Source organism: Lynx rufus, unplaced genomic scaffold (genome assembly GCF_022079265.1).
Source record: "Lynx rufus isolate CCGP_SWC_20201006 ecotype Redwood Valley unplaced genomic scaffold, mLynRuf1.p SCAF_8, whole genome shotgun sequence".
Lineage (NCBI taxonomy): Eukaryota > Metazoa > Chordata > Mammalia > Carnivora > Felidae > Lynx > Lynx rufus.
The window spans coordinates 59689558-59704204 of NW_025814896.1; the positions used below are offsets into that span (position 1 = coordinate 59689558).

A 14647-nucleotide genomic window follows, 5' to 3' on the forward strand; every position below is an offset into this window, starting at 1 on the left:
GGAACCCCAAGCAGGCTCCACACAGTCATAGTGTGGAGCCCAATGTGGGGCTCAAACTCACTAACCATGAGATCTTGACCTGAGCTAAAATCAAGAGTCAGAAGCTTAGCTGACTGAGCCACCCTGGCACCCCTCAGCAGGTGGCTTTAATAACATAAGAGACACAGCTGAAAAGAGATTTAGTGAACTGGAAGACAGACTAAAAGATAATATCCATAATGAATATCAGAGAGACAAAACAATATGGGAGATATATAGATTGCAGTCAAAAGAACTAATATGGGGCCCCTGGGTGGCCATCAGTTAAGTATTTGACTCTCGATTTCGGGTCAGGTCATGATCTCATGGTTTGTGAGCTTGAGCCCTGCATTGGGCTCCATGTGCACTCTTTCTCTCTTTCAAAATACATAAACAATTAAAAAAAGAACTAATATAAATGTGATTGGAGAAAAAAGAGTGAGAAAGTATGTGTCACTATTATTTAAAGAGTAAGAGAAGATCTTCTGCATCACCTACTCCTTCAAATGATCTTGGGAGGCCTGGAAGTCACATCCTGTTTACAGAGGAGGTGCCTAAGAAGGTAAGGGGCCCAAGACTCATGGAATTGTTAGACATTAACTTAGTGCTATAACCTCAAGGCCCTGGTCAGCCATAGAGAAGCAGCTCTCATAAGGGCAAGTTGCTCTGGTACCATTTGTGTCATGAAAATCATCTTTGATTTCATCTTTGAAGTGTAATTAGAGCCAATGCTTACTGAACACTATGTACCACTATGCTAAGCCCCTTACTAAAACAGGTGGTCTCCCCAGTCATCACAAAAATTATGTGAAGGTACTATCATTACCAACTACACTTTACCATGGAGGAGAATGAGGCATAGAGAAGTGACCAGCCCATAGTCCTCCAGCTTAAAGGGGGAAGGGTCAGAATATGAAGCCAGACAGTCCTCTCAATTCTCAGTAATAACAAGATACCTGAGGCACGTGAAAACAATACCAAAACCAACACATTTAAAAAATATATATCCTGTTATTTTAAAAATACATCTTATCCCTCCCCCAAGACTTCCCAACAAGAAATGAAAATGTTATGCCTATGCTACTTTATTTTTTACACAACTGAATATTCTGGAGAATACAGAGCAAGAGAATTATCTTTAAGTATTGTTCACAGAAAGAAATTTGACATTTGTTCAAAATAATTGCTCGATTTCCTTATCTGATCCAGTTTCTCTTTGCCACTGAATTCTGCAAAAGAAGAGAAAAATGTACCACTTGCAACAAATCATTATCAGAATCAAGACGAGACCGGTGGGTATGTTATTATATAACATATTTTAAAATTATGCCTCATTGGACAAGTCATAAATGCCCCAAAACGGTACTTATTTATCTTTGCTGTATCTAATTAGGCCATTCGGTCTGTGTGAGTGCTATAGCCTCTGTGAACATCTTCCCCCACCTTCACCTGGAGAGCTCTGATTCCCAGCATCTGGACAGCTTTCTCAGGCACCTAGGCCTGCCCAGGCTTTAGCTGCTGCCAGCAGGTCAGGATCAGGCTCTAGGAAGGAAACTGTGACACCTCCGAAGGACAGCCACCTGATGCCCCTGGGACCACACAAGAGACAGAGGAGGCCCAGAGTTGCCCTCATACGTGGACTTCACTTCCACAGGCTTGGAGGCCAACGAATCTTCCCAGATTTAAACTGGGTCTCAGAACACTGCTGAATGGACAGAGTAGCCTTGCCTGGCTGTACTCAGAGATGTGCCCACTATAAGGTACCCCCCCTCCCCTGCCAAGCCTTCCAGGGTGGCTTTTCCCTCATCAGAAGAGTCAGGTGAGAAGTCCTGGGGATCAGCTGGGCCATGTGGGGTTCTCTCTCCCTCACAGCTACTGCTGGAGCCAACACACCTGCAAAGAGCTGGCAGGCAGCAAAGCCTGCATTGTGTGCTTGGGACAGCCTATCAGGCTGCAGTGGAGGTCTCTGCAGTGTGGAGAGCAGGGAAGGGAGGGGGTGGGGGGCCCTCAGAGCCTCCATGTGGCCCGCCTCTTCTTGAACTACCACCGCTCTGGTTGCCTCTCACTCCCCTTCAGTCAGACACAACATTTGCTAGGAGGAGAAGACTGCAATGGGGCTGACCTTGGACTATCCTACTGGGTGTTCGCTTCAGTATTTCTTCCTTTCCTTGGCTGGAAAAAAAAAAAATGGAGCAGCTTACAGATACTGAGACAAAACTGCCTAGAACCTGTTTCTGGGCTTCAGGTCCTCAACTGGGCCTTATGGCCTTGTTCTCCTAACTGGGATGTCAGCAGCCCCCTTGGGAGCTCACCTGGTAATCCCTAGCCCAGGGCTGGTAGTAGGTCACCTGTGGCAGTGCTCCAGGACCTTTGCTGATCCTATAGCCCACTGTCCCCGCCCCACCATTCCACCACCCCCAGCCTCTATTTATGTGGTGGGATGGTCTTCAAACCACTTATCACAGGACTTCTCACCCTAAAGACATCATAGAGACCCACTGTTTCTCAAAGCACTTTCTGGAGAATAACCACTAATAGGTCATGCAGGCAGCATGGAGGTGGAAGAACTTCCTTGATCAAACAAGTTGGGAACTACAGGTTGTTGCCTGAAGGACACGCCTGTGTACACCGTAAACCTTTGAGAGTGTTGGGTGCCATGTTTTCCAATCTTGTCTGATCTTTGCAGAGTTACCTCTTGGTGAACCTCTTAGTGACCCACAGAAGGCAGTTTGAGGGCCATGGGTCTAGTCTGATTCATAGTCTGATTTTTTTGATGCAAACAATTGAGGATCTAAGGGATGAAGCATAGCTAGCCAGTGGAGGATCACAAACACAGTTTCTGACTCTGTGACCTTTGCAAGAGGCTCAGAGATCCCAGGGCAGGAGGAGAGGATGGAGATTATACTACTTCCAGTGCATTTGGGGGCCACGTATCCTGACCTTCGTGCTCAGGGTCACAGACTCCAATTCTGGTTGCCCCCATGTCTGTCCATCAGCAGTACTCTCGCCTCCCACCCACGGTCCCAGAGCCCTGGTTTCTCAGCCTGGGTCCTTCTGGACTCTTTCCTCTATAAACATAAAGCATCTAGGAGGAGACTTTGAGAGTTACCCCTAAGTAAAGGATGAGATAGTCCCCATAATTATTCACCAGCTTGCTGGGCTATGCTTATTCTGCAGGAACTCATAATTGGGTGACAGGGGGGAACTGGGGTTAAAAACAGAGAAAAAGAAATGTGTTATACCCTGAAAAGGAAAAATGGTCGTCCTAAGGTGGCAGTGTGATCCTGCAACATAAAAACACAAACCATTATGTAACCACTTTGTGCCAAAGGTCTTCTGAAGATGTCTATGACAGCAGTTTTCAAAGTGTGGTCCCCAGACCAGAAGCATCAACAACACCTGAGAATTCTTTAGAAATGTCTATTCTCAGGTCCCTACTGAATTTTAACAAAGTCCCAAGGTATCTACGATTCATGGTCAACCTCGAGAAGCGCTGGTTTGTGCCGTCTGCAATACCTCTCCCCCAGTTTATACAACTGGTATGTGAGCCCCTGAGCCACATAAAGCAAATCCTCAGGAACAGATGGCTCTAGGTGACTCATCTGCAAGAATGGAGATGAAATATAAACAGCCAGAAGCATTGCCCCATGATTCCTATCTGCCTCAGGACAAGCTCAGGAAAACCTGAAATTAAATGCTCAGCCTCAGAGATGATTTTCAGGGGCATACTGTGAGACCAGTTCTTTCAGAAGAGATCTGAAGGGGCTATAAGACTGCCTAGCTCCAAGCACTTCCTGTCCTTCCCTTGTAGGTCTTTGGGAGTTTTGTTCTCCATGGGGGCTTACCTTCCTTCTTGGTGAAATCTCCTGCATCAGTCCTCGAATCCTGTGAAGGAGGGAGGCACAGGTTACTTTAACAGGAACCACATCTCCCAGGCTTGCCGTTGTTCTGCTGTGACCCTGCACCTCCCTGGCTCCATCCTCACTAATGTTTAGGTAGCCAGAAATCAGGTGCAAAAAAGCAGTTCAGGGGAAGGGCTTACCATGGGTAGCCAATTGTAACTTCCTGTTCAGGAAGGCAAGCATGTTTTCTTGAGGTAACATTTGTGTCCAGGACACAATGTTAAGTTGGCTTGCTCTTCCCAATAGCCTCAACTTGAAACTGACCCTCGGTTTGGGCAAATTTTCAAGGTTAAGCCATGGCAGCTTTGTCAGCTGTCTCTACTTGTGGGTCTGGCATAACAAGGATCAGGCTCAGTCTGGAAGGTTGCAGTCAGCAGTGGATCAGACAAGACAAACTGTTGCCTGTGCATAAGATGACCAACCAATTTTCCAGGACCTGAGCAGCTTCCTGGGGATCTTGGGATTTTCAAAGCTAATACCAGGAAGGTCCTGGGCAAACTGGGATGAGTTTCAGCATTCAAAAGAAATGTTCTCGGGGAACCTGGCTGGCTCAGTCTGGCCAGTATGCGACCCTTGATGTTGGATCTCTGAGTTTGAGCCCCACCTTGGGGGTAGAGATTGCTTAAAAAAAAATATTTTTAAAAAAGAAATTTTCTTCCTTTCTTTTCTTTTTTTTGCAGGGTGGGCTACCACGCAACAAAATCTTGATTAGCATTTTGAACAATTATAGCTATTACTGAAACTGGTAATTTCTAAATTATAAAAAACGATTTTTAAAGAAACAAAATTCTGAGATACGGATAAAAGGGCAGGTGGGGGCAACAACGGAAAGCAAGGGGATCACCAAGGCAAACTGTTCCCGTCAAGAGAAGAGGAAAGGTCAGGGAAAGTAAAAACAACATGGAAACTAAAAGGAAACATAGGGATGGCGAGAGCAGAAGAGAACTTTGTACTAGCCCCCCACCGACCCACCCCCAGGGGGCTCTGCAGCCACTGGGTCGGGTTCCAGGGTTGGGGACTGAGGCACAAGGTGGGCCAGCTCTCCTTCCCAAGGTGGAGGCTTAGATCCAAAGACAGCATGCAAGCGCGTGCCTCCCCACCCCCACTCCCCCAGCGACCACATGCATTTGCCATTGTTAAGTGAACTTTGGGTGGCCTAAAAGAGAAAAACACCTACGCGCTGCTGCTGAAATCTTTTCATCCTTCGGTTGGCGAGCTGCGCCGCTAGGCGCATTAACGGGCGCACCGGCGGAAACTGCAACAGAGGGCGCAGGGAGGGTGGGACACGGCCCTCTCCATTGCCCGCCTTACAGATAGTTTAATTTCCAGAATAAAGTCCATGTCAGAGCCTAATCTTAAATTTTATGTTTTCAATAAAGAACTGCTTGCCTTTATAGCAGTCCACAATTCCAACACATCACTTACAAATATTCCCTGAGGGTAAATCAGACTTGTATCTGCCTTAACGCCAAGCGTTCTGCCCTAGTATGGCGTGCAGTGTACCAAAGAAGCAACCCAGTGCCAATGTCTTTTCGCTCCAGGTGTGCGCTCCTAGTCTACGGAAGGAGGAGGAAGGGCAGCGTCCATAACCCTCTCCCTAATGCCTTTGATTTTCCTGCACTTCTTGTCTATGACCTTTCGGCACACACTCAGACATACATACCCGTGTCTTATATCTAGTTGTTGGGAATCCTCCCTGAACACTTTGGCTCAGAGTCAAGGTTCATTTGTCTCACAGAGTTTTCTTCTTCCGGTGTCCTTTCTCCCTTTGCAGTGCTCATGGCCCTTACTGAGAATATCCCCATCCTCACCTGATCCTCATTCCTAACCTATACTACAGCTGAGTCTTCGCCTCTTGGGGAAACAACACTTTGCTGTTTTGTTTGTTGTTGTTTTTTAAGGGTGTTCTTGAAGAATTGGAAAGCCTTGACTATATAAATAAGTGACTTTCTAATGGTAGAATTTCAGTTACTATGACAGAGCACCTGAATTAAGAATTTTATTCTATGACCTTCCTAATATTCCTCAAATCATACCCTGCAGAAATTCACTTACACAGCCTGCCTTTCAGGGTAACTCAAGTTTATAATAACAAAGTGAGAGGTAGTGCATGTTATTCCCATAGCACATACACATCGTGATGGTTATAGAAAGTGCAGCTCCATGGATCACTACTGGGGATATGGCACTTTACACTTCTCAAAGCATTTTTTTTTAATTAAAAAAATAAGGCAGTATGATAAATGCAAATAGAGGTTAAGTATTTATGGGGCCTTTTAAAAACATTTATTGTAAGTGCATAATAAAAAGTTATTCCTCACTTATTTTTCCTTTTTGGTAATATATTCTCTAACTTTTCTGATGTGTCAGCCTCACATCACTTCCAGCCCAGACAGGGAGAGAGATAATATGCCGGAAGCCCCAGGAAAAAGCTCTTTGAGAGCTATTATACAGACAGTGTCTGTAAGCCCCCTGCTTTTCTACTTATCTGCACATATTAGGTAGGGATAAAAGGCAAGCAGAGGAGAGTGACTTTTATAGAAAGAGGAGTATGGTAAAATACTGACCCCACTTTTAACTGCATGTGTTGGCTCCTGAGTTCTGGAGTAGTGAAATTAAAAAAAAAAAACTGAATAAGACAGGTTTTAGTCTTATTTTAGTAAGTTGATTTTAGTACGAGTTGATTTTAGTACAAGTGTCACTTGCTATCAATGTGAAAGTTACATGCCTGTGTTGCCAGGCTGGGCAGTACTCACCCTTTTGTATATGTCTTGATTATCCTAGAAAGAGAATTGTGAGGGTAAGTTACATGGCATTTTACGGGGGCAGGCAATTGACAAGGTTTTCAGTATAAGTTACACCAGGGACCTTATTGAATTTATCTGAATATTACAAAATAAATTGGCAATCTAAAAGGAAATCAATTAGACAAACTCAGTAAGACTAGAGTTGATGCAGGGCCTACAAAAAAGCAAGTTGTCAGCAATACATCATTATTTTAAAACTAAATCTTATTTCACCTTTCTTTGGGAGAAAAACATGGTCTGTAGTACACACAAGCAATCCCCTAATCATGTGCCAGATAACCATCGAAGAGTTGAAATAAAATTAATGATTGCAATTTTTAATTTGTTGCTGGGTGTACCCTGGAATTCAGCTTTTTTAGGGTTGGTTCAAATCAACCAAACTCTTCCTCACCCCCACCTCCCCAAATGCTTTCTACATGAACTTCCAATCTCTTGGCAGAAAGCCCAACTTTTCATTTCTAAGTCCTTGTTAGAGCACCACCTTGCCCTTGTTGGCGTGGATGACAGACAGGGATGGTTGCACAGGCAGCACACGCTACTCCAGGATACTGCTGTGAAGAAGACATCTTACAAAACAATAAATCAGGTTTCCATGCCCGCATTTTGTAAAATTGATTGAGGATTACTGTCAATGATATTGCAAATATGCTGCTCTGCATAATATTGATCATTCACATCTCAATCACACTGAAATCTTCTTGAATCAACTCAAACTTCAATCCAGACAGAAATGAAAGTTGTTACTAATACTTCTAACTTGTTGCTGTTGATAAAATTACATCTTTCTGCAAACTGTGGGGAGTTTCTACATGGGAAGCAGCTGATACTTATGTATTCTACACACACACACACACACACACACACACACACACATACACACACACCCATCATGTATGTGTGAGTGTATGTGTGTTTTCTGGACACTTATTGGGCAAACAATCGTTTTTTGTGCCATATTCATCAGCTTTATACTGTTATGTTTCAGGCCAAAAAATAACAAGGAACATGAAGATGCTTTTCCAGGTGCTAGAACTCCACTCTCAACATTTCATATGCACCTTCCTTGTTTTAATTTTGTCTTTTTACATAAAAAAAATTTCAAAATGTACTTACCTAATTTATGATTTTTTCCTTAACTAGAACTTGTTTTTTTCTTTTAATTTTTTTTAACGTTTATTTATTTTTGAGACAGAGAGAGACAGAGCATGAACAGGAGAGGGGCAGAGAGAGAGGGAGACACAGAATCGGAAGCCATCTGGGGTGAGCCATCACCCCAGAGCCCGACGCGGGGCTTGAACTCACAGACCGTGAGATCGTGACCTGAGCTGAAGTCGGACGTTTAACCAACTGAGCCACACAGGTGCCCCTAGAACTTAAGTTTCATGAGAGCAGGTAGTTTTGTTTATTTTGGCCACTACTGCACCTTTAGCACCTAACATATGGCATGCTTCCAATGAATGTATTTTTCTGAATGGATGAACAGTAGAGCTGTGTTCATAAGAATCTATTGCCACCCTCCCATCTAATCTTCTGATCCCACCAGAAACACAAAACAGGAAGACTTTCCACAGGTGTCATTATTTGCAGAACATAACTCTGCTTTCTGAATTGCTTAAAGATAGAAGTCCCCTAGAGACACACACCTGGCTTTTTTGGAGAGCAGGACTGGAAGTGGACTTAGAGCCCAGGTAGCTCATCCAGACATGGGATAGTTGAGGGAACCAGAGCCCCAGGAAAGGAAGTGACATGCCACAGGTCATATTTTAATGCAGGAGCAAGACCAGGAAGAGCCACAATCTCTCTATCCATAGATTTAAAAATATTGATAGTTCTGTTCACTGAACAAGCCCTTGCTCTTCTACAACTGGTGATGACGAACAGGATCAGCTTTGGGAAGATGGAGAAAGTGGAAGGAAATTCATTCCATGTGGCACCTTGCACTTGGGGAAACCTATAACCCAATTTAATACTGTAACTAGCACATGTGACTGCCACACTTCCACTTTTTCTGCTTATGTAGGGGACATCCTTGCAGCCTTCATTTGAGGGGTAGGGAAGCCCATTTGGTGTGAAGTGAACAGGCAGTGGCAAGGAGATGGAAAACTGAGTTTTCACCCTAAATTTTTGCTCTGGATATCAAGGCTATAAGATTAGTTTTGAAGATAAGAGAGGACAGTTGTCTTCAAACATATGCATAGGGATAAACTGAAAATAAGAAGAAATAGGCATGATATACTTATGAAGTGTAAGCGAGAAAGTGATGTTTGAATCTTGAAGGATGGCCATTAGTGGCATCAGAGATAATGGTAACAGCTGGCACTGAAGTGCTGTCATTTACTGTGTTACTGCTATAAACACTTCACAAATATTAAAGCCCTCAATCTTCACAATAACATGAGGTTTATTCCCATATTACAGATGGGAAAACTGAGACACAGAGAGATTAACAAATTTGCCAAAGTTAAGTAGATCTGGGTGTTAAACCCAGGTACTTTGGTTTTAGAGTCTGAGCTGCGAACACAGCCTGCAAAGGCATTTTGGCTAAGGAAAAGCCTGTGCAAACAAACATATAAAGGCCTGGTGCACTTGGGGAATAGTGAGCAGCTCAATGTGGCCAGGATATGGTATGCTGTGGCTTGGGGGAAGTGAGGAAGAAAAGATGTGCCTCAAGGTGAAAATATTCAGTGTATGCTAAGAGTCACGGACTCCACCCTAATACCACCCTCTTGTACTTTCCACTGAATCAAAAGTGGTTCTGTTGTGGTTCCTATCGCTGTTAGGTTCTTTACATGAGATCTATTTACTTTGTATCCACTGAAACATTACTGTTGTGGTTCCTATCACTGTTAGGTCATTTACATGAGATGATTGTTTTGAAGAACTATTATATCATAGTATATCAATTTGTAACATATACCATGATATGTCACAATATACATAATATAATTATATATGTATGTATTATAATAATTATAAGAATATACATGAACTACCAATATTTTATGGTATTTTATATATGACAGATTCACTTGTTATTTCCTAAAACTACATTCTTACACATGTATTTAGACATACACACAGATTTCTCCTGAAGGTACCAAAAAACTGTGCTTCTTACAGATATCAATTATGATATAAACATGTGAATTGTTATAACTTAAAGAATAATTATATGCATATAACTGTTTTACCTTAGTTTGCCAAGAAAGAGTTGCCCCATATGCCAGCCACTAAAGAAAAATATGAAAAATGCATCAAAGATAAGTCTAAATTCGAATCAAAGATAAGTCTAAATTCCTTAGTCAATAGAAATCTATTACAGCACATATAAAACTCTAAAACTGTCCCATTTATGAACCTTGCATTACCTTCTCGCACAGTGGCAGTGAATTTCAACACAACTCTCAGGATGCCTTAAATGAGGCTATGAAAATGGCAATATGAGTTCCTGCTGCAGCCAAGAATCTGATCTTAAAATAGTTTTAAGTGAACATTATCCACATGATATTTTCAAGGCCAAGATGAAATAAAAATCGCACATTACTGAATAGCAGCATACCTCAAGCTGCATGATATCCAAGTCATCTGGAGGATCAGCTAGAGGTCGAGGAAATCCTATTATGAGAAATCACAAAAATATTAATTAGAGAAAAAAGTTCATAGCATTAACTTTTAAATCTTTACGTTGAAAAACATACAGAGATTCTAGAAATACAATATTTTAAAAAGGATTTACAAAGAAAACACATTTCTACCTACAACAGTAAATGTGAGATTTGTACTAAAATTAATTAAACACAATTCCTTTTTTAATTTACCAGGAGTTACCAACATAAGAGTTAGTAACTCAAGAGGGAAAAACTTAATTTGTATTTTTATGGAATTTATGGTGATAGCATATTAGGAGATGGTGTCAAGAAAGTGTGTGCATCAGAGTCAGTCTAGGGACTTTTAAGAAGTACAGATACTTGTTCTTCTGCTTCACCAGACTTTTCAGGGGTAGGTCTGGGCAAGGGTGTTACCAGCACACAGCTGCACCCTATGCCAGTCAGCCTTTACCTGGCCTAAATGAAGTCTCCATCTCATTTGTACACGATGCAATACTTGGGGGAATAGCTAATACAGAAATTGGAGGAATCAGTTGGAGAGGTGAAATTAATGGGATAAATGTAAAACCCTGAACTTAGATTTTTTTAAAATGTGGGACAGGGAATTATTTGGTTCAAGAGTATATACATAATAACTCAGGCTAATGGTTACAAGTTACACGTGATCAGATTTCAGTTTAGTGTAAAGAAATTTTTGATGGTTGGAGCCATTCAAAAATGCAAAGTAATTTGAACCAATCCTATAAGGATTTATTAACAGGTTCTGTGTTAACAGTACAAATGATAAAGACCATAGGAACCTTATCCTCGGGAAACAAAAAAATTTAAATAGGAAAAAGGGGGAGGTGGATATAAATATATAGATAGATAAATAAAAGGTAATAACAAATTCCCCAAAGTGTAATATAAACAAGATTCTATTGGACCCAAGAAGAGGCAGTTACTGGCTCTCTTAGGCTGGTAGTGAGTTGGGTGTCACTGAAAGTAATCAAACAGGGAAATCATAGATCCCTGCTTGCCATGAAAGGTTAAATTAGATGACCTCCAAGGTTCCTTGCAATGTCTAGGTTTTGTGATTATACTGTAAGACACAGCAAAACAAACATACTGTTTGAAATATATTTTCTGTTTGAATATATTTTCAAAACTTTTCTACACCCCTAAATCAAAATTCTAATGGAAAAGTCTGAAATTTTGAAATAGTCCACATTTCCAATTGGAGCTGCCACCACATGCCTCCCTGTATCATTTGGTGAATTACCTTGAAATTAGTAATGCATTCCGACTACTGATCCCATATCCCACCCTTGGTTCCCTGTAAAGGTACTGGTTTCTCAGAAGCTGGTGAAGCAATAGCCTTGTCCAGTCAGATCCTCGGACAGCGCCCAAGCCCACTAAGACTTGGGGCCTCCGCAGCTCTGTCTGGGATCCTGCCTCCAGGGAGCCCACAGAAAGGCCATGAAAATATTCCTTTTTCCTGTTTGCATTCCTTTCCCGCCCCTCTCCAACTGTCCCTCAATCCCCAGTCCTCATGTCTGTAAACTCAATTTTACTGTATTCTCTCTTCAGAATTCCAGGAACACAGATGGCTAAGACATCGGGGTCTCCAACTCATATCCCTCACAGTTTTAGCAGCTCATCTTTGGGACAGCCCTAAGTCAGGAGCTGTTTAACGACAGTTCCACAAGGGAGTCATGTCCTTCGGTAAAAGGCTGCAGCATCTAGTTCTGTCCACCCTCTCTTAAAGGTTAGGGACAAATGGGAAGCCATTTCAGAACCACCCTGAAGGATCAAGGGTTAGAGCTCAGCCCAGCTGGGGGTCTGATGAAGGGATCTCCTTACCTGAGGAGGGAATCTGTAGCATGCAGAAGCAATAGATGGCCAAGATGGAAACGAATTGAGGAGGAAGTTGTTTCATTTTCAAAGCCAGGTTCCTCTTTGCTGGCCATAGATGTGTGCTGCCCAGATAGGAGTTGAGCATTTCCTGAAGTTCCAAAGGCAGAGGCAATACTCTGCCCTGCATCTGATAGGTCCCAGTGGAGAAGGTGCCTTTGTTTGCAACGCCCGGGAGCCCATTGGCTGAGAACCAATCAATTTTGCACAGGAGGACCCTGGCTTTCTCATAAATGTCACGCTGGGCCCTTATTTGTGGAATAATTCCTCCTGGGGTAGGCATTGTAGAGAATCATCTTTTTCAATCCATCAATAAAAATAAAAAGTGGAGAGTCATAATTGTTATTCTATACTGGTTTGAGAAACATTTCTGACTCTAGAAAGGCGTTTTCTCTTTTTTTAATCAAAGAACTGGATATAAATCTATACACTCTTGTGTGACGAAGTCTTATTTCCTAAGAAGCTGTTTATTTTCCACCATTAACAAAGGATGTTTTATAGTCTTTGGTGCATCTGAGAACAAAATTTGGAGTCCTGGATATAATATTACAAGAAACTCAAAAGTTCAAGTAGATATTTTAAAAAGCATAGTTAGAAATTAGACTCCTTAAGGTTTGTCCAGACTCCTTTCTACAAATAAGTTAAATATTTCAAATAAAACCAGCATATAAGAAAACATAAGTGTTTAATTACAATAATAATAACAACAATAATAACATGTCACCTACTGAGCTTCTATTTAGGATTTCACTTAGGTTATTTTATGTAGTTCTCACAGAAGATCCGTAAGGAGTGTATGATTACCCTAATTTTATGAATGGGAAAATTGAGGCTGAGAGAGAATAAGGAACTTGCCAAGGTTACCAAACCATAATGAATGCAGAGCAGGGATTTGGACTCAAGGATATCTGAATCCAGTCATGTCTGTAAAAGTGTGGGATTTTAGTCAATGTGTTCACTTTTTTCTAAAAAGACCTTCCTTGATAGGGAATATATTCAATCTGCAGATTGCTTTGCCTAGTATAGGCATCTTATAATAGGGTATTATGCTAAGTGATATAAGACGAAGACAAATACCATATGATTTCACTTACATGTGAAATCTTAAAAAATAAAACAAACAACCACCACAAAACCTAGAAACAGATAGACTTATAAATACAGAAAACAAACTGGTAGTTGCCAGAAAGGAAGAGGGTAAAAGAGTGGGAGAAATAGGGGAAGGGAATTAAGAGGTACAAACCTCCAGTTACAATATAAATAAGTCATAGGATGAAAAGTATAGCAGAAGGAATATAATGAATAATATTATACTAATGTCATATGGTGACAGACGGTACTGTGGGGAACACTGTGTAAGGTATAGAGTTGTCAAGTCACTACGTTGTACACCTGAAATTAATATAATATTGTGTGTTAACTATATTTCAATAATAAAAAAAATTTAACAGCCTCTTTGAGATTGGATATGGAATAGAAAGGAGAAAGAATGAAGTCTGCAGTCTTGCAAACAGCACAACCTGTATAAGGCATATATCACATAAATATCTTTTTTTCATTATGCATATCTTTAATTTTTGCCCTTTTAAGGATTAGGAGGCAACTAACAATTGTTGAATGTTTACAATGTATTTAAAACATGTTAATACTTTACCTAAGTCATCTTATATCATTTTTTTCAGTTAATGAAAGTTTTAAGAATAATTTTGTGTGGGAGTCACTCAGAATAAACACATAAACTGTTTAATTATGACTTAAAATGTGGTATTTTGCCAAAAAATTCTAATTCATAAGAGAGTGGGAATTATAAACTACTGTATAGCAATAATATTTTGCCTACTTCCTTAAGCCAGCAAGAAAATAGAGATTTCTATTTATTACAGTATTTACCACTTTAGTTCAAGGAGAATAAACTAAGGTCTTCAAACACCAGGAAGAGATGATATCTTTGTATTGAAATACACCCACTTCCCAACTGCAAGTCTTTACTGAACGAATGGGAAAAAAATGAATGATTGCTTTTTGAACATAAACCACTTATCTATATGATATTAAAACACAATTACTTATGGACATTTTAGACACAACACACACATACTAGCAAAGGTTTGTGGCAGTTCTACTATCAATCAATAAGTATTGTTTAAATATTTGGTCTATACCATGAACTAAGTGCTCTATGCACAAACATACATTTTTCAAATAAACCTATGTGATAACTCTGGTTTATATCAAATTAATTTTATTTTGTACATTTTTCACACATTATTTCTCAGATATTTAGAATAAAAAATAGAAATATTTTTTAACTCATTATTTTTAAAAAGATTTTATTTCTAAGTAATCTCTACACCCAACATGGGGCTGGAACTCAAAACCCTGAGATCAAGAGTCACATGCTTCACCAACTGAGCCAGCC

The 14647-nt window shown here is 40.8% G+C and overlaps 1 protein-coding gene across 1 annotated transcript in view; it reads right to left on the minus strand.

Annotated features, from left to right (window-relative positions):
• Positions 1–1096: 1096 nt before the first annotated feature.
• Positions 1097–14647, minus strand: part of NMS (neuromedin S) — a 45960-nt gene continuing 32409 nt past the window's right edge. Inside the window, exons 3-9 of the mRNA XM_047069375.1 lie at positions 12178–12524; positions 10287–10342; positions 9919–9957; positions 6677–6700; positions 3864–3903; positions 3261–3302; positions 1097–1247 (exon numbers count right to left, since the gene is read on the minus strand). Coding sequence (XP_046925331.1) covers positions 1168–1247; positions 3261–3302; positions 3864–3903; positions 6677–6700; positions 9919–9957; positions 10287–10342; positions 12178–12511 — 615 coding nt within the window. The 5' untranslated portion in view covers positions 12512–12524 and the 3' untranslated portion in view covers positions 1097–1167. The remainder of the gene's footprint in view (positions 1248–3260; positions 3303–3863; positions 3904–6676; positions 6701–9918; positions 9958–10286; positions 10343–12177; positions 12525–14647) is intronic.